This window comes from Tursiops truncatus, chromosome X (assembly GCF_011762595.2).
Source record: "Tursiops truncatus isolate mTurTru1 chromosome X, mTurTru1.mat.Y, whole genome shotgun sequence".
Classification (NCBI taxonomy): Eukaryota; Metazoa; Chordata; class Mammalia; order Artiodactyla; family Delphinidae; genus Tursiops; species Tursiops truncatus.
Window position 1 is genome coordinate 35,000,504 of NC_047055.1, and position 19,722 is coordinate 35,020,225.

The 19,722-nt window shown below is 39.3% G+C and overlaps 1 protein-coding gene across 22 annotated transcripts in view; it reads right to left on the bottom strand.

Annotated features, from left to right (window-relative positions):
- The window catches only part of PAK3 (p21 (RAC1) activated kinase 3), a 285,248-nt gene that overhangs the window by 38,101 nt on the left and 227,425 nt on the right, over positions 1-19,722 (bottom strand). For all 22 annotated transcript variants that reach the window (XM_073799469.1, XM_073799468.1, XM_019949424.3 and 19 more), the window contains 2 exons: positions 19,047-19,212; positions 10,423-10,486 (listed from right to left, as the gene is read on the bottom strand). In XM_073799469.1, the coding sequence (XP_073655570.1) occupies positions 10,423-10,486; positions 19,047-19,212 (230 nt within the window). The remainder of the gene's footprint in view (positions 1-10,422; positions 10,487-19,046; positions 19,213-19,722) is intronic.

Below are 19,722 nucleotides of genomic sequence, written 5' to 3' on the forward strand. Positions count from 1 at the left end.
AGCAGCGTTAGTACGGCTTGCAATAACTCTGCCAGAAAGGGAAAGATTCAGAGTGTTTTCTATAATTTGCCACTCAATTAAAAACTATCGGGCTTCCCTGGTGGCGCAGTGGTTGACGGTCCGCCTGCCGATGCAGGGGACACGGGTTCGTGCCCCGGTCCGGGAGGATCCCACATGCCGCGGAGCGGCTGGGCCCGTGAGCCATGGCCGCTGAGCCTGCGCGTCCGGAGCCTGTGCTCCGCAACGGGAGAGGCCACAACAGTGAGAGGTCCGTGTAACGCAAAAAACAAAACAAAACAAACAAACAAACAAAAAACCTATCACTAAATTAAAAACAATAAAATTGCCCAAAAAATCATGTTATCTAAGTCCCTTTCTAAGTACACAGAATGTAGCGAGGGCCAGGGGGTACAGTTTTTAATTACTAGGATTATAAATAGTAACGGAATTTTTTGTTCTTTAGCTAGGGCATGACCTTTCCCAGAGTATTCATGATCATCTAATTTTAAATAGAGCTGTAACACATTATGGGTGTGGTGCCAGGGAGCTCAGTAGATTATAGTCCAGTGATAATGAGGCCACATTTACAGGCCTTAATCCCTGGAAAGGCCAGCTAACTCTCAACTACTCACTCCAACATTAAGTCTAAGCAGCTGTTTCCCTGTGTGTGCCACTGGTTTCAAGAGGGCCTAGACAGGAAAGGGGGGCGGGTGGCTTAATACAAGCTCATTACTATGGCTGGAAAAAACAACTTGAAGTGCAAACTCTGCTAATGGTGGTTGACTGAGTGGCATCATCTTTCTTTACAAGGGACAGCACACAACACAGGGCATTTAAGAGCATTAAGTAGAACAAAGAGCATCTTCCATTGCTCCATAAACATTGTTCTTCACAAATGCTAATGTATTTCCAATCCCCTTCATCACAAAGCCTATTATGAAGCTCAGACCACATCTATTTAGTGCCTCATAGCTGTGTTCTACCTTGTATGGCCCAAAATAGATCTGATGAGGAAGCAAATACTTTTGGGGTGGGTGGTCTCACCCAAAGAATCGCTTCTGTAAGCACTCTAGACACCACTTCTGCTCTTGCCCACAGTTTCTTGAGCAAAGAAAAACAAGTCAGAGCACTTTATTCTCAGCACTTATCCCTGAGTTCTGTGCTGTACACTACTTTGTCAGATTTGCAAAACAAGCTGTTATTCATCAAGTCCTTTAAGAAACGAGTTTCAAAAATATTCATCTTCCATATGGGAACGTCATGTTAGAGTTAAGAAAAAGAGGGCTCCTCACTGAGTAGCAGAGATAAGTCTGAAAAATACCTAACATGATATATTTACTTTCTCAAGCATTGAAACTAAAATTAATTTAGAGGGATGGGGATTGGAGGCTTCCAAAAAATGTTTGTTTGCCATTACTGATGAGTTGGTCATATCATCATTCTACATAATGATACGATTGGCAAAGACCCAGATGTTAGATAAAAATTCCTTTGGTCGGATACATATCTTTATGCATAGGAGGAAAATGATTTCAAGAAATGCTCCCACTGTCAGCTGCTGACAAATTTAGCTGCTTGGCTGATCTAATCTATACGAAGAGATACTACATGCAACAAAAGATACTTTGGCGTAATACAAACATGGGCTATATCGACGAATGGATTCTTCAGGATAGCCTTTTGTTTCGACACATAATTTCTTGTTAGAATTCCTTTCTTAAACACTTTCCCCTTTGAAGATCGGTGTGGAGACAATTTTTATTATAGTACTAAAATCCCACATATTTGAACACGGTTGTGTTGGCGGGAGTGTGGACAAACAGGCACCCTCAAACACTGCTGGTGGGAGTGTTAAATGGAACAACCTCTATGGAGGGCAACTCGGAAATGCAAAATGCACATATCCTTTAATGTAACAATTCCACTTTTAGGAATTTATCCTAATGATAAATCCGCATATGTATGCAGTGGCTTGTCAGGATCTTCACTGAAGCCTTGTTTATAGCAGCAAAATATTGGAAACAAACTAAATGTCTACCAATGGGGGCCTAATTAAATAAAGTATGGTACATCCAAACAACAAAACACTGTGCCTCTGTTAAAAAGAATGAGGTATGAACATGGAACCATCTCTAAGACATAGGCACATAATAGAAAAGGAGATATATAACGTTTTAACATTTGTGTTAAAAATACATGCATCGTGCACGCGCGCGTGCGCACACACACACACACACACACACACAAGGAGAAATGTACCACGTATACCCAAATACAAGGTAAGGGGCTCTCCCCCAATTTTTTCCTCAGGAGAAAAAGGGAATTGCCTTGTATTCAAATCCTTATAAAATCGCTCATGTAATGTAGTAATTCTCCATATCCATTTATTTTTATCCATAAAGTACAGTTTAGGAGAGATACATTAGGTTGAAATAGTCTCAATCAATGCTAGTTTGGGACTCTCATAAAGAGTATCTGTCAGAATTGGAAAGAAATGATGTAAATAAATTATTTCTAAAGGTATGATCTCATAACTGCAGGTGTTAGATATCATAAACAAGCTTTTTAAAGGTCACTTTCAAATTAATGCACTGAAAAGGGCTCCCAGTAGCCAAAGATGGGACAGTTTGACCATCAAAAACAATAATAAATGAGATTAATTGAAACAAATTGAAAACATAAAAATCCCATGAGTTTATAAAGATATTTTTTTAAATAAAAGAGAATGCCTTCTTCTCCCACTTAAAAAAAATCAAAACACCTTTCATTGGACACTTTTGGAAGTGGCGTGGGTACCAACATCTTACACTGAAAACGGGCAATTTAAAAATTAAGCATTTATCTTGATTTCCCTGTATGAACTATATTTCAGGGTAATCAAAGACTCCCTAAAATACAAAAGTATTTTCACTGATAAGTGTAGAAGGAATGACAGAATTAGAAAATTGCCATTCTGTTAACCCCTCATGAAATAATTGATCTGGGCAATAATCATCAATAGATGAAATCATTAGATGAAAGGCTGATGACAACTTTGCAGGGGAGGGGACAATCACCCACTGAATCTTCTGATCAATCTACTCATCACTAAAATATGGGACAATTAGACACTGTACCTCCTGATACAATATAATATGACACTGTACCTCCTGATACAATATAATATGAAACATATAGCACCACCACCTATGAAGAAACCTTGCCAAAAATTGAACCTCAGCCCAATTAAGCTTCTAGATCTAACTGCCATTTATAGGAAATACAGGAAATATGGGAGCAAGATAAATGGCATCAAATGAAACTAATAGACAAATCCAGAAAGTGTATATTCTACAAGGTGCTGATGAGTTTCTTCAGTAAGTCAGTGGTAGTGGTAAAAGAAGGCGGATGCTTTAGAGTACAGAGACTTAAGAGACACAACCAAATGTGATATGTGAATCTTTTTTGGATGCTGATTTGAACAAATCAACTATACAAACTGCATTTTTTTAGACAACTGGACAACTCTGATTATCGACTGGGTGTTAGAGGTTAAATTTTTATATATATGCGTTATATTTTATTTATTTATTTACTTTTACATCTTTATTGGAGTATAATTGCTTTACAATGGTGTGTTAGTTTCTGCTTTATAACCAAGTGAATCAGTTATACATATACATATGTTCCCATATCTCTTCCCTCTTGCGTTATAACGGCATCGTGATTATATTAAAAACATTGATAAATGTTGAATTTGGGTCATAAGAATATGGGAGGTCCTATACTATTTTCTGTACTCTTGTGTAAGTCTGAACATTTGTAACAGAAACTTTAAAAAGTGATATAGTAGAAAGTTACGTTGTGAAGATTTAAATATACACCTACAGGACAGATTTGGAAAACAGTCATCTGAATGTTGTACAAATGGGTAATTGTAACTAGGAATAAAATATCCAGGCACAGAATCATACGTAGGTTAAAAAATATTTTATCTCAAAGATCTTAGAGGGAAGTCAGATGATGTACTTAGCTAACTGCTGGGGGACTCAAAAAGGGGCTCTGGGATTACAAAAACAATACAGATGCACAGGCAGATTTTGAATTATACCGCTCGTGAAATGTGAGAGTAGAAAAATCTCTCCTAATTTATACAATGTGTGGTTTTAAATATGTAAATAAGGGGGAATTAACAAGTTAAACATCACAAGTGGACATTCACCATTTATTCATATATCTGATAGTTTGTGTATTTAGGTGAATTAAAACACCTAATATTTGAGCATACATGGTGTGTGTGAGCACACTTGCACACGTGTGTGTGTGTGTGTGTGTGTGTTTGTAGGTCCGCGTATGTGCGCAGAGATTCTATGAAAATATTACATACGAAACCAGAAACAACATCTTTTTGGAAGTTTCCTTTGTGCAGGGTAACTGGGAGGCTGAGGGAAAAGGGTTGGAGGGACACTTACTTTTCACTGTCTACTCCTCTGTACCTTCTGAATGTTATACCATGTCCAAGTATTATCTACTTAAAAGAATTAAACTCAAACAAACAAACAAATAAAACACCCCACAGTATTGCTTGTATCTCTCAATTTGTTCCATAACACAGCCCCAACTGATCTTTCTAGCATTATTTCCTGTTAATTCCCCTGCCAAACTGTACCTTTGACTGTCTATAGAATTGGAATTCTTGATTTAATTCTTCTGGTCTTTTTGATACTCATTCATCCAATGCTTGCTGAGTATTTACTCTATGCCAGACATCGTTGCACGCCCTAGGGATATCAAAATGAATGAAACCTACAGTCTGAAGTGAGTTTTCATTTGGTTTTCTTCAACGGAAACTTCCCATAATCCCAATTTGCTAAATCCCACATCTTCTCAAGTCACTATTCAAACGCACCCTCCTTGAAGAGTTCTTCATCATATCTCCTCCATGGCTATAAATGATCTGTCCCCATAGCTCTTTTTTTTTTTTTTGCGGTACACGGGGCCTCTCACCGCTGCGGCTTCTCCCGTCGCGGAGCACAGGCTCCGGACGCGCAGGCTCAGCGGCCATGGCTCACGGGCCCAGCCGCTCCGCGGCATGTAGGATCTTCCCGGACCGGGGCACGAACCCGCGTCCCCTGCATTGGCAGGCGGACTCTCAACCACTGCGCCACCAGAGAAGCCACCCCATAGCTCTTTATAATTACATTACATTACTTACTGTATTTTGCTCTATATAATAATAGTAACTGTGGGTGTGACTTTTACCCCTAAAAATAACTTATCGTTTATGGAGTCCTTCACTATGTGCCATGTACTGTGCAAAGCACTTTAAATACCTTCTCTCATTCATTTCTCACAACCTTATGAGGTATGTGAATTCTGCTTACAATGACAGAAAACTGGTGCTTAAAGAAACTAAATAACTTGCCCACAGCCTTCTGATTTCAGAATCTGGACTCTGTCTTTCTCTTCAAATTTCCCCCAAATTCTCCCTTTATTCCATCAGGGTTTTCAAAGTTTCAAGCAATTTTACATGTCTAGACAAGCTAAGATATAAGTGGTGTAGACATGCCTGTATGGATCAAAGCTGTAGGACTCAGGACATACACAGAAAAGATGAGTTAGGGCTGGGGTAGCCAGAGAGAGAGATTCATGGGGGAGATGACAGTGAAGATAGTGTGTGGATAAAGTATGGGGGAAAGGTACACGCATTTGGGAGTAGGGCGGACCTGCTTACTTCTTGATACAACTTTCCGTTTCTCCCCGTCAAATGTTCAGAACCTGGTTCTTAACTACTACTCTGCACTACACATAGTAGGCCCTCAACAAAATTTCGCTGAAGGAAACACGTTATTTGTTAAACTGGATCCAAACCATTTCCTCTGAGCTGCTTCCTCAAAAATATTTGTTTTATTATAATGTTGAAGAGAAAACAAATGGAAACCTCAAAGAGAAAAAGAGTCTGTTGTTCAGTGCATTCTCATTTAAGGAAAGACCTTAAAATGAATTCAAATATATTAATGAGAAATATGTTTGGACAGCTGCCAATGTTCGTGAATTCAGCCCTCTGTTACGTAGCTACTGCTTACTCAGGAATTACACAGGTTTGCCAATGATAGCTGTTGACTGAAAATAAATATTTAATTTTGCTGTCTCACCCTACCTCATTTATTAAACAAGTTCTTTTATATAACTATCCTAAAGAGTGAAGATTCTTTAAGTCTCCACCAGATGTATTTCTGACAAACTCATATTGTCAAGTTAATGATATTTTGGGGGGTACCAGTCCCTTTTTCTTTCTTTCTGTTTTTTTTAAAACTTTACATACATCTGCTCAAAATATTTAGATTTGGTGGCCACGTACAGAACACTTTTCACAGCAAACCTGATGAAATAATGTCATTTTTAGCTTTCCACTCACAGCTATGGCCTCAAATGATTAGACATGCAATTCTGAATTTGATTTATGGAAAATGGAGCCCAATTCTCTGGCCCCAGGCCTGAATGCTGGGATGGCAGAAACCCATGCTGGAAAAATTTTGTTTTCCAAGTAGATGAGGGTGATTAATGGAGAGGTTCCTCTCAAATCCAGCTCCCAAGAGTAAGCTGCTGTGCTCCAGGGAGCTAAAAATGGAATACTGGGGCTGATTATTCCTAGCTCCAAATGATTACGGACATAGGTTTGAATGTCACCATCAATGAAAAGAAAAAAAAACTCTATAAATTGAGAGTAGAGACGAGTTTATCTAACTTGGTCAATAATTCATGGGAAAATCCATTGAGAGCAATTTAAATAAAAGAAAAATTAATGTAAGTGGGTTCTTTTCTGGTCTAGAAAGAAATAAAACAATATTTTGCTCATCCCTTTAAAAATTAAGAACAGAGAACAAAAATCTACCAAAAATGAAAAAAAAATAATTCGTTAATTAAATAAATGATAGAGTTACAGTAAATAAATAGATTTAAGTTACTAGCTTATATCTTAAAAAGCTAAATAATTACATCTTGATTTTATGACCATTTTGGTTGGGTGTGTGTGTGAAAATGGGCAGAAGGTGAAGCCAACATGGATGAAAAAGACAGACATGCAGCACACACAAATACCCAAAGGAGAACAAAATCAGATGTGGTGAGGCTGATCTAGTGATTATGAGAAACAGTTAAAGACACACTGCAAAAAACAGAGACAGAAAGAGCAAGATACACATGTATATACTCATGAAAAGACAGAGGACAGAGGAAAAGGAGAGCTAGAAAGACAAACATTTTCATTAGTTCAACAAATATTTATTGAGGCAAAAACAGATCCAGAGAGATGGGGGAAGCAGACAGGGGAAGCTCTGTAAATCCCTGAGCTTGGCCAAATGAACTCTGACTGTTGATCGAAACTGTACAAAATTGTTTTGGGGGGATCCACCAAGTACAACAGCACTATGCTAGACAGTAAAGGCGACAAAAGGATAAATCAAAAAGACTCCCCACCCTCTAAGGGTTTATTTAAAAGTTGAAGGGGGTCTATGAGTGAACTCTCTGCTGGTTTCATCATTCTTGAAAATGATGAACTTGCTGGGAATATAAAAGAGAACTTTCCGCAGCGGCAAGCAGGATTTCTCCTTTGATTTTTCATTGTAGATTATAAAGGCTTTACAAAGGTATGCAGAAATACAGAACTTTCCTCTTGCACCTTCAGAGGTCAGAAGCATAAATAACAACCAGGAGGGGAAATCTCTTTGGTATGCCAAGTTGTTTGGCAGCCTAATCTTTGTTCCTGGAGGAATCAGTCTTGCTTCATTACCTAGTATCTGGGAGATATTTGAAACCATCTCTTACTTTTTTTTTCTTTTCTGAATTTAATGATATTTTTGGCTCAGTTGGGTCTAAGTGAGAATGAGCAATCAAAACAAAATTATAGCATTTTCCGCTCCCCAAAAGACAACTCCGAATATAAAAACACTTTATGAATAAATAAATAGCTCCCATTTAAACCTACAACTAGGGCCGTGTTTGTCCATTAGACATATAATGTGAACCATATTTTATATTTGGGGGAAACTCTATTTTCAAAAGCTCAAAAGGTGAAATTAATTTTAATAATATATTTTATTTAACACAATGTATGTAAAATATTTCAGCATGTAACCAATATAACATTTATTGATATGATATTTTGCATTGTTTATTTCATAGTAACTTTTTGAAATCAGGTGCATGTTTTATACTTGTAGCTTACCTCAGTTTGGACTAGCCACATTTCAAGTGCTCAATAACCACATGGCTACCATATTGGACAGCAAAGATCTGGAATGCTACTTCTCTATGGATTGTGTATCATTTCCTATTGTTAGCTCCATCAAAGATCCAACTAGATTAAACTAAAATCTAAAAGGTAACTTTCGCCTTCCAAGTCACCTTAGTACAAAATACTGTGTTCTTTTAACCTGCCTTGTGGTGTTAACCTTTTGGACAAAAAGAAAGTGAGCTGAGGTTTGTACATGGACTTGAGAAGGCACGGCTTCCTGACTTAAGTAAAGCGACCAGTTCACTAGAACTTCTAGTTTACTAGAAGTTAAGGAGGAAAACTCCAGGTGAAATAATGGCTACAGAAGCCAGCCCTACCCTGCACTTGGGTGAATTGAGTAAGCATGTCACCCAAGGTACCCTATTTAGCCTCTTCAAGCATTCATCACTATAGATTGTAAGTTCCTTGAGGGCCCACACTATCATTAGTGAGCTCTGCTTCTCTCGCGTTTAACAGTGCCTGGCATATAGTTGGTGTTCAATAAGCGTGCACTGAACAAATAAATTAATTCAAATAAATACAGTCTCTCATTTGCACTAGACACATTTCAAGTGCTCCATAGCCACAATGTTAGTGGCTATCATATAGGACAGTGCAGATGTAGAACATCTCTATCATCACAGAATGTTCTAGGGGACAGCACTGTCCTAGAGCAATGGGCAGAAATACTATTTGACTTGTTAAGTTTTAGGGGTCCTCTAGAGACCACAAAACCTTTTTTTAGGAGCACGGGAGAATACCAGTGACAGCAAATGACAAAGAAAGAAGCAAGAGCACAAACAGGTATATATTTTGCCCTCCTAGAAAGTTTAAATGCAGCAAACTTACGGTTTCCACTGCAAGAAGACACTTGGCCATATATTTCTCCCTTAGTTTCTGCCCCCTTCTTAGGGTCTTCTCACCTTGATTCCCACCAGGCACAGTCCCCAAGAGTGTCCCTCTTACCCTCTAGCCAAAATGTCTAATGAATGTTTTCCCTTATTTCCCGAGATAAGTTGGCAATTTCAAAAGAAACTTTAGTAAAAAAGCTGGGGGAAAACGAAATAAAATACAAAAAATCACAAAAACAGTCAAGCTTATATACAGTCTATAATTTTCTGAAGCTAAGGATCCCAGGAAAAGCAGTGAGGTGCTTGAAGAAATCCTACATTCCCTTATCTGAAAACAGACTCCAGTGGCTGAGGGGCTAGGACAATTCTGCAGCCACATTAGCTGTATCCCTTTCTTCCCAGCCCCTTGTTTCAGTCAGGAGACCTCTGGGGTGCCTGACATACAGTTGTTGGTACGCCTAAATATCTTGTCTCATTTCCCATTTAAGGACACCCCTTTAGAACGCTTCATTTCTCTTTAAACAAAACATTTCCCTGTTTCAAACCCTGTTGCCTACTCAGGCACTCCTGTTTAGTTTCACGTGAAGGCTTGAGAAACATGTCTAATTACAGCTGGCTTGTAGAACTGGTGACTCCCACCGTTAGCTCTGGTGAATGATCTAGCCCCCTGGTTTCCAGGTCTAGTTGATGGTCAGGATTATCTGAGGAACTGTCCCAAAGTTCAGATTCCTGGGCCCCGCTCCAGACTTCTGAATCAAATCTCTGGCAGTGGAGCCTGGGAATCTTTATTCCTACGAGCATACTAAGTGAAAATGATACACTCCATCCCATTTAGGGATTATTGATCTATTTCTTCCTTACTCAGATAGCCAACTCTGCCCACCTCTGGATCACTCAATCAGGACCTTCCTTACCATCACTCTGTCACTTTACAGTCTGAGAATGAAACAGGATCTTAAGCATAACATCCATACAGATGTAGAGGGGGACAGGGATAAAGGGGGTTTTCATACAAGCTTAGAGGTTTCTATAACTCTACTGCTTTTCGAGACGAATCGGTTTGAATCGTGTAACTCTATGGGATGAAAGCATCAGTGAATAATTCACTGTTAAGCTAACAATAGTGCACATTCCAGCAGGATATGTTCCTAGGTTAATGAACAGTCTGACAGCCAGAAAGGCCGATATTAAGAATGCAAAACATGAATGTAACCTAGAAAATGAGAAGCATAATTTACCAGAAATTCAAGCTGTTATTGCACTTTAATATATGTCTCTGGTGCTCATCTTTTGATAGTTCACATAATAATCACTTACCCTTGACCTATTTTTTCAAATCTTGTGTATTTTTTCTTTGGGTCACCAACACTCACAATGCTTCCTGAGGGGAGGGAGGGGAGAGAGAGAGAGAGAGAGAGAGAGAGAGAGAGATTTAAATTGATTGATTTTCCTCTATTTAATATTAAAATTTAAGATGCCAGAGTCAATGACAAATAAAATATTACAGCAATATTCTTATGTGATTTCTATAATTTATATGGATAATGATATATTTTATTAAAGTAACAAACAGTAATATATTAATTAAACTAGTAGTAATAACCCAGATGCTTATACTCAAAATTGATGACGTTTGGGAAACAAGAAGGACTGATCATAACCCAACATTTATAAAAAGTTCCCATAAAAGGGTACTGTAGATTAGGAGATTAAAACATCTAAGGACTTGCACATAGTATTTAATAAAATCACTATCTTCTCTGAATTGGAGTAAAATCGAGTGCTACAGTACATTCAGTTTTGCTGGAAAAATATCTCTTGAGCAATTAATATGCACCCAGTACTGCACTAAGGGTGATGGGGGATGGGGAATGGCTCTAATAAAGAATAAAGGTTAATCATAAAGTAATGAGACTTACTGTTTTAAAAAAACTTACATCCCTGTACACCTGAAACTAATATAATATTGTAAAACAACTATACCTTAATAAAAATTTGTATGATTATAAAATAAAATCCTAAAAAAACTCCATACATCCCTGAACCTAGGCCCCTATTAGCACTCCAAACATTTTTAACAGCTTTACTGAGATATGATTTCCATACCATAAAGTTCACTCAAAGTGTACAATTCAGTGGCTTTTAGTAAATTTTTAGAGTTGTGCCAATTTACTCAATTTTACCATGATCTCATTTTAGAACATCTTTATCATCCTAAAAAGAAATCTTGTACCTGTTAGCAGTCACTCTTGGTCCCCTCTTTGCTTACCAACCCATCCCTAGGCAACCACTCACCTACTTTCTGTTTCTATAGGTTGTTCCAAACATTGTGGAGTCAGTTTACAAGCCACACAAGAAAACCATTCATTTATCATGTTTGGCTCTGGAAAAAATATTGGTTTTTGCAATTTCAAAATTTCCAGTCCAGTCAATACTTGCCACCACTCAGAATAAATCTAAAGGAAGTGACATTGACTCTCCAATGCAATGCTCAAATAGGTACAGAAAAATTCCGTGCCACGGCAGCATCATGGGAATAAGTTCTCAAGTGGACTACTTGGAAGGGAATCATTTATTTGGATCCTTCTGGCCCTCCCTTCTTTCCTTATGGAAGCAAAAAATCAGTATCATTACCTTTAAGTTATATCTTACTAACATGGCCCCTATTCAAAGAAGTGTAGAGTCAGTTAGTATAACAAGATTTATACACATGAACTAATTAAGAGAAGGTCTGTGGAGTCTATCTCCTAATTGTCACTCTTATCCATTCCCTCCTCTTCATACCCATGGCCACTGCCATTGTTCAGGTCCTCAACATCTCGTTCAAACAATTGTGCTGGTCGTGACCTACCTCTAAACTCTGCCTTCTCTAATTCCTTGTCCACAATGCCTTTGGAATAGGGTAACCATGTAACTCATAAACGAAGACTGTCTTGGATAAACTGAGATGTGTGGTCAGCCTACTTCAGAGTGATTTCACTCCATTATCCATAAATCGTCAAAAGTTCCCCCTTACTACAGGATCAATTTCAAATTTCTTAGTCTGGCATAGAAGGCCCTTTACCATCCAGCAGCATCTAGCTCCTACCTAACCAGTCTGACCTCATATTATTCCTTTCCTCTCCGTCCCTCCGACTTTATACCCTAGCAACACCATCACTATCCAAGGCTTTGGTCTTTAGACATGCTCCCCCTTTCCCTTTCCTATCAAACCCATGAATTCCTATTTATTATTTAAGTGTAATATCAATATTCTTCTCTGATCATTCTAATGAGACTTACATGCTTCTTTTTGAGGGCAGGAAGCTTGTCTTTTCATCCCTGTAACTTCAGTGCCCAGAACAGTGGCTGCCACTGAATTTGCTGACTAAATGAATGTGAACAAGCAAATATGTATTCAAGAGCTAAACTGTGTGCTGCAGACGATACTTCGTGCTAATTTAGACGTGATCTAGTTTCTGGGCTAGTGAACAACTTCATTCAGACCTACCAGTAGATAGTATACCTGGAAAAAAAAATGTTTCATTCATGGGTTGTTCATCCATGGTTGTTAGGTTTGTTGTTGTTTGTTTTTCGTAAGAGAAGTCCATGTTTCAGTTAGGTTAAATAAGAGTCACGATATGTGAGTCGTTGTAATTCTTTTCCTCTTGTATTCCCAATCTCAGTCAATGGTACAACTATCTGTCTACTCAGTAGCCCGAGTCCGAGATCTGGGAGTCACCCTGACTTACCCCTTACCTTCACTCCCCATGTGTGTAGTTGTCCACTGAGTCCTGGGCCTGTATCTGTTTACCTCCTAGATACTTTTTGAATCTGTCGTCTCCTCATTACTACTGTTCTAGTTAGGCCCTCACCATTTTTTGTTTCGGCTATTCCGACAGCCTCCTAACTGGATTAAGAATTTCCAGCCTCTGCCCACTCGAGTCCAGGCTCCACACCTATGTCAGGATGCTCTAAGTGCAGACCTGATCACGTGATTCTCTGGTTCAGGGGTCCTGGATGCTTCCTCAACACCTACAGGGTAAAGCTCAATCTCCTTGGCATGGAATGCAAGGTTCTTTGTATCTGGCTCTTGCTTCATTCTCCATCTCATCTTCCCCACTTCCCCACTAGAACCTTATGCTCTCACCATAACAAACGAATTGTAGCTCATGATCAGATCCTGCTTAGCGACTTGGCTCCCTCTCTTAAAACTCCAGTGCTCATATCCACCACCAATTCTACTGATATACTCAAGTGGCACTGAATAAGTTAATGTTCCCAACCATATACTTTTATACTTTCTTTACATGCTATTCTCTGCCCGCAATGTCCTTCTTAAGTTTTCTTCCTGGCAAGTCCTTATTCACGCTTCAACTCAGCTTCAGTTATGCCTCCTCTAGGAAGGCTTCCCTGATGTTTTTGGAATAAAATTAATAATTTCCCTTCTCTGTACTGCCATTGTACCTTCTCTCTCTCTCTCTCTTTCTGCCTCCTCTTTTGCTTTTTTCTTGTTTTTGCTCTTGCTCTCCTTCTCTGTACTTAATATACCATCCATCTATATCTATGTATTTGACATCCCCTTATAGACTGTGTCGTAAGGACAGGGGCCATGTCTTATTCATCTCTGCATCCTCAGTGCTTCCCCATATAATGCTGTATGTGAAATACGTTGGTTACTCAATAAATGTCTATTGAATTAAACTCAAATAAAATTAGGAATTACATTTAGTAAATGCCCCGTATTTTAAGGCAGGGGTTAGAGAATGTATTTCACTTGAGCTATCTCTATAGAATACCACCAATGTAATTCTGAGTTGCTATTTCATTTTTTTTCAGATTGTCTCACAGATTTCTACATCACTGAGAACTACCTTCCTTCAAGCCAGCTGTGAATGGGTAAGGACCTGGAACTTAAAAAATTTTTAAATGAAATGACGATTTTAAAGTCACTTGAAACCACAGTTTTATTAAGCAGTTTAAAGTCTTCTAAGAAAGTTATACTATTAAGTTGCTGAGCAAACTCTTTTCCATAGACTGAACAAAAGCAAATAAGCTTCACCCCAAGCCACTTTCTGAATTATGACCAATTCCAATTGGCAGGCTTCAGTTAATGAGGTTTTTATTTTATTTTATTTTATTTTTATACAGCACGTTCTTATTAGTTATCTATTTTATACATATTAGTGTATATATGTCAATCCCAATCTCCCAATTCATCCAACCTCCCACCTCCCACGCCTTGCTTTCCCCCCTTGGTGTCCATACATCTGTTCTCTACATCTGTGTCTCTATTAATGAGGCTTTATGGCAGTAAATTACTCAACTTTTATTTCCATGGTATGCAGGATAAAAACAACAACAACAACAACTGGGAATAAATCCTTTCATGAGGATTACCGAAAGACAACCATTTTGAGGCGCTTCTGCTTCTGAATTTAACTGCTATTCTAATAAAATGGCGTCCTCATGCCCATTACCGGTCACAGGAGAGTGTGTGCTGCCATCTACTGATGCTAAGCAAGTGAACAGCAGGCCTTGTGTACAATTCCGAATTACAAAACAAGCTTTTACGGTGACCTCTTGCATCAGAGCCATTCTAATTTGTGTTCCTAAATTATACTAAAGAAAGGAGAAAACACTGGTACACGATAGGGATAAAGAGACAAAATTCAGCAACTCAACATCAAAAGGAAAAAATGATGGTAATACCAGAACGACTTCCAACCAGAGCAATTTCCTAAATGAGAAACAAACCATTCACTTTAAAGTACAAGGATTTAAGAAATCACTAAATACTAGTATTTGAAAATGGGCTTCATGATGTGGTTTCAGTGACAGAAAAGCCCATCAGTGTGTTCGCCTACATATCAAGGAAACTAAGTTGAACTCCAAGCATTAAAAGACTGTCTGTTTGGCATAATGAAGGTTTTGATTTCTGAGAAAAAGCAAAAGAACTCTCTGAACTAATATTAGTTCTATCTGAGGGGGGATTCGGAGAAAGAGTTTTGAGTGGGGAATGCTGGGGGAGGGGAGGGACTAGAGGAGGAGGTGATTGCACAATTCTGCTGACAGTCAGCACCTTTTGAAAAATTTCACTAAAATGTAGGGGTTTCTTTATTTTCCAGCAGATTCAGACCAGACCACAATGAACAAGGCAGACCCAGGCTATCTGTCTGTGTAAAACTGAAAGATGATCTGTTCATTTCAGCCATTAATGATCCCATGGTCTGGCTCCCACAATCAGTATCTGTGTGGAAGAAGAATAGCCTGACAGCTCTGTGGTCTGGGCTGCCCACGTCATAGTAATCAGATCCCTGAGACTGAAGGTGAGGCCGCCCTCCCCTCCTCCCCACGCTTATGGTGGGGTCCACCCTGGTATGGGCCGTAGGCCATTTTCCTACCTCCCTGTCTCCCTTTTCCCTCTCCGTTGCCTCTTAGTACAGGCTCCTTTACTCCTTCCCCAAGCCCCTTCTCCTCAGTGATTTCTGTACAGGGCCCGTACATCTGGGATTATTGCTGGTTTCAAACATTCTGTCCCCCTGAAGATCCTAGGCCCCAATTTTTTTTTTTTGCGGTACGCGGGCCTCTCACTGTTGTGGCCTCTCCCGTTGCGGAGCACAGGCTCCGGACGCGCAGGCTCAGCGGCCATGGCTCACGGGCCCAGCCGCTCCGCGGCATGTGGGATCTTCCCAGACCGGGGCACGAACCTGTGTCCCCTGCATCGGCAGGCGGACTCTCAACCACTGTGCCACCAGGGAAGCCCCCGAATTTTTTATAGTGAAAAATACGGTTGCTCTCATTGTGGAAAACACAGCATAATAATTCTAAGCAACTATTTATTGTGCTGGGTGGCTTACATACTTTGCCTCGTTTGGTCCTCACAAAATCCCCATTATACCAGTACAATCGTCTCCATTTTTCAGATGAAGACACTAAATTTTAGAAGAGTTCAGTGACTTGTCTAAGGACACACAGCTGGTCTGGGTCTATGACTCACTCAGACTCAGTTATGATTCACTTCAAAGTCTGTCCTATTGTATTATCTTAATAAGGCTTTATATTCATGTAATAAAATAGTAACTACCGTTTATTGAGCACCTATTGTGTACCAAGTACTCTTGCTGGAGGTTTTTACATACATTATTCTCATTGAATTACCATAATGCTATAAGGTTGGTACCATTATTATCCCCATTTTTCTTAATGAGGAAAAAGAGGTCCAGAAAAGTTACAATAACTTGCCTAAAGTGACACAGCTGGGAGCAACGGGCTTCTGATTTGAATCTGGGCCTTTCTGACGCCAATACCTGTCCTCTTAGCCATAGGTTGGGCTACGTAAAATCCATCCTGTAGACAGAGTCCTAAAATGTAGTTACGATTCTCATCCCCATTTGGCCAATAAGAAATGAAGGTTCAGAGGGGTTCAATAACTAGCTTAAGGTTATATAAGCGAGTAAGTGGCAGAGACAGGGCCCAGGGAGGGTGATGGTGAAGCAGAAGCAGGAAAGACTGACTTTGCAGACTTTGCAGTAAAGCTCAGCCTGGATTTGCTTCGTGAAAAACACTCCTCCATTTCTTGGCAGGTGTGCCCTGCCGACATCTGTGAGCACAAGGTAGGGTTGAGAGTTGCAGGTGGCCCACAGGCTGGAGGGCAAAAGATTCTCTCTAGGCCCAAGCATTCTCCAATAGAGAAAACAACTGACTTAATTCTTAATTAAAAATGTAATCAATCAAACATGGCTTTTTCCTCTTCATCATGTTGCTCAGTGTAGGGCAGAATAAACAACAAATACCACAGCTCCAGAACCCTTACAGTTTGCAAGCAAAACAAGATCTTGCCCCCGCCTCAAAATAATGCCTGTTTCTCTGTCAGTGAACTTAAGAAAGCTATAAATGTATTTTCACTATAATAAATCTACTGAGACTTGAAACAGTTATCAAATAATCAATTTTACTAAAGCGAGGCTGCTAGATTTTTAAAATCTGATATATTCTCACAGGTCATGTAAAGTAAAGGAAAAAAACTGAGGCAATGGTCTGAATACTTGAACTGAAATTATCCAGGCAATTCTTTCCTTTATTCCTTCCCTTTTACACAAATAGACAGCTGGCAAATGCAGAAGCAAAGTGGGTAATGGAAATAGTATAAGCTTTGAAGGCAAACAGATATGAATTCCAACTCTGGCTCTGCCATTCATTAGTTTGGTGATCTGGTCACTCCAGCTTTTTGAGGCTTACTTTCACTGATCTATAAAATGAGGCTATGAAAATCTACCACAAGGGATTACTGTGAAAATTAAACTTGATAATGTATGTGAAGTGGTCAGCAGAGAAGGCACTTAATAAACGGGAATTATTGCTGTTGTTATTAAGGAAATAGTTGGTATTAGCACTAGAGGCATGTTTGATCGTGTACAGTAAAGTCGGTTGGCTCAATTGGTCCCTCAATTCCAGTTCTGAGCGCTGACAACGGCAACCCAAACCTTTGCCTTTCCAAATACCTCTGTGTCAGACTGTCTCAACATCAGCACTGTTGACATTTTGGGCTGAATAATTCTTTGTCGCGGAGGGGAAAGGAAGGAAGCTACCCTTTGCATTATAGAGTGTTTATAAGCATCCTTAGCCTCCATCCACTAGATGCCAGTGGCATTCCCTGTGCTGTGACAATAAACATGTCTCCAGATACTGCCAAATGTCCCCTGGAGGGCAAAATGGCCCTACGACCACCTCTGCAGAGTCTTCCTGTGGCCTATAGCCTGCACTGCTCTCTTCCTTTCCTGAGTTCTTTTAGACAGACAGTTGCATGAAACAAGATGGCCTCCTATTCTCTCATTGTATCACACTATTAAATCTTATCTTCCAAATAAAATTGTAAGTTTCTTAATATCAGGAAATTGTTTTTCTATGGTTTCCTCCAAAGACTCTGGCATAGAACACGTAAGTAGGAACCCAGTAAAGATGCATTTGTCTGCTCATTTTTTCACCCATTCAATCAACAAGCATCCGTTAAGTGCCTTTCTGTACCAGGCACTTTATTAGAGCTGGATGTATGGGAAAAGAAGGCACAATCTCTGTCTTTAAAGAGCTCCCAGTCTAGTGAAGGAGACAGACAAGTACAGTGTGATATTTGCTGCAATAAAGGCAGTGAAAAGAAGGTCCATTGACTCAGACTGAGAGAGACAAGGAGGGCTTTCCTGAGGAGGTGTCTTTTGAGCTGAGGTTTGAAGGATGAGTAGGAGTTAGTCAGATTGGAGGCACGAACTGTAGATAACTAGTGATTTGTTAGATGCTTTTGTAGTATGAGTTTAATGAATGTGCTTCACAGAACTTTGACTCTTTTCAACAGAGGATTTTTTTAAAAATCTCTTTGACTCAGAAAGCTAAGTGGAAGAGGAGTGTTTTGTAAAATGGAGCGAGTGTGTATGCACAAGCCTGGGTACACTAATGACACTGGGTACACTAATGACACTGCAGGAAGGAGGCTGTGAGCATTTGCTGGCCCTGCCTCCCTGTCCACATAGCAATTTCTTAAATTAAGAGAAAAGGCAATTTTATCGTGGCCACCGACTTTGATTGACTGTGTTGGGTTTTGAGGTTGAACTATCCATCATGACTGATCAGGTGGGGGCCCCTGGGGTATGATCATAAGATCTTTTTCATCAGACTGATCCCCTTTGGGGGTATAATCTTAAAATAAAACTTACTACTTAATTCATTTAGTGAAGTTTTCACCTTGATTGATGTTTTTCAAGTGAAAATGCTTGGTTTTTGTGCAATTAGGAGTATGAGGGAGGAGGTGATCTGGAATACACAGTGAGTCTCAAACTTTTCATCTTGTGATGTCAGGGAGCCTGGAGTGCATGCAAGCAGGTTCAAATTTTTAAAGGTTCAATCCCCACTGTAGGTGGAGAAACCCTCTCATCAAGAAACTAACGATGGCAAAACAAAAAACAACTCACTTAGCTTCTCTAGGATCTCCTCATCTGTCATCTTGGATTTTTTCCTTTGCCGATCTGTGTTTCTATACAAAGTACTGGAATTGGCGTTCTCAGCAGAAGGTGGTGTGACCTCTTTATTTGGTGCTGCTGGTGAAGCAATGGATTCAACCACGGAACGAGTGTAGATCTTAAAGACAAAAAATCTGGTTACAGATTAAAGACCAAAATAATGCTACAATTGATGAACCTACATTGACACTTCAGGATCACTCAAAGTCCATAGTTTACATATGGTTCACTCTTTTTTTTTTTACACATACACACAATGATTTATTATCATGTACTTTCATAATTATTAGATGTATCCTTTACAATAACGACTTCAGAAGTATCCATTTTTGTAGATCATTAATAAATTCAATGTTCCTTGAATCCAAAATCACTAATTGGGTATGGGTAATACAGATACTAGTGAAAATTCTATAACTAAAGAGTTGTAAGACCTTAGACAATTAAATCACTTTCCTAAAGTTTTAGGGTCTGATTATGCCTGATATCTCTCTTCTAATTCTCAAAATTTATGTTTGGCCTTCCCCTCTGAGTCTTTCTTTTCAGAAATGCCTTTTCTGTCTCCCATTATCCTTTATATGGGATGGCAGCCTCCAGGGCCATCAATTTCTGTAGAGATACTTACCAA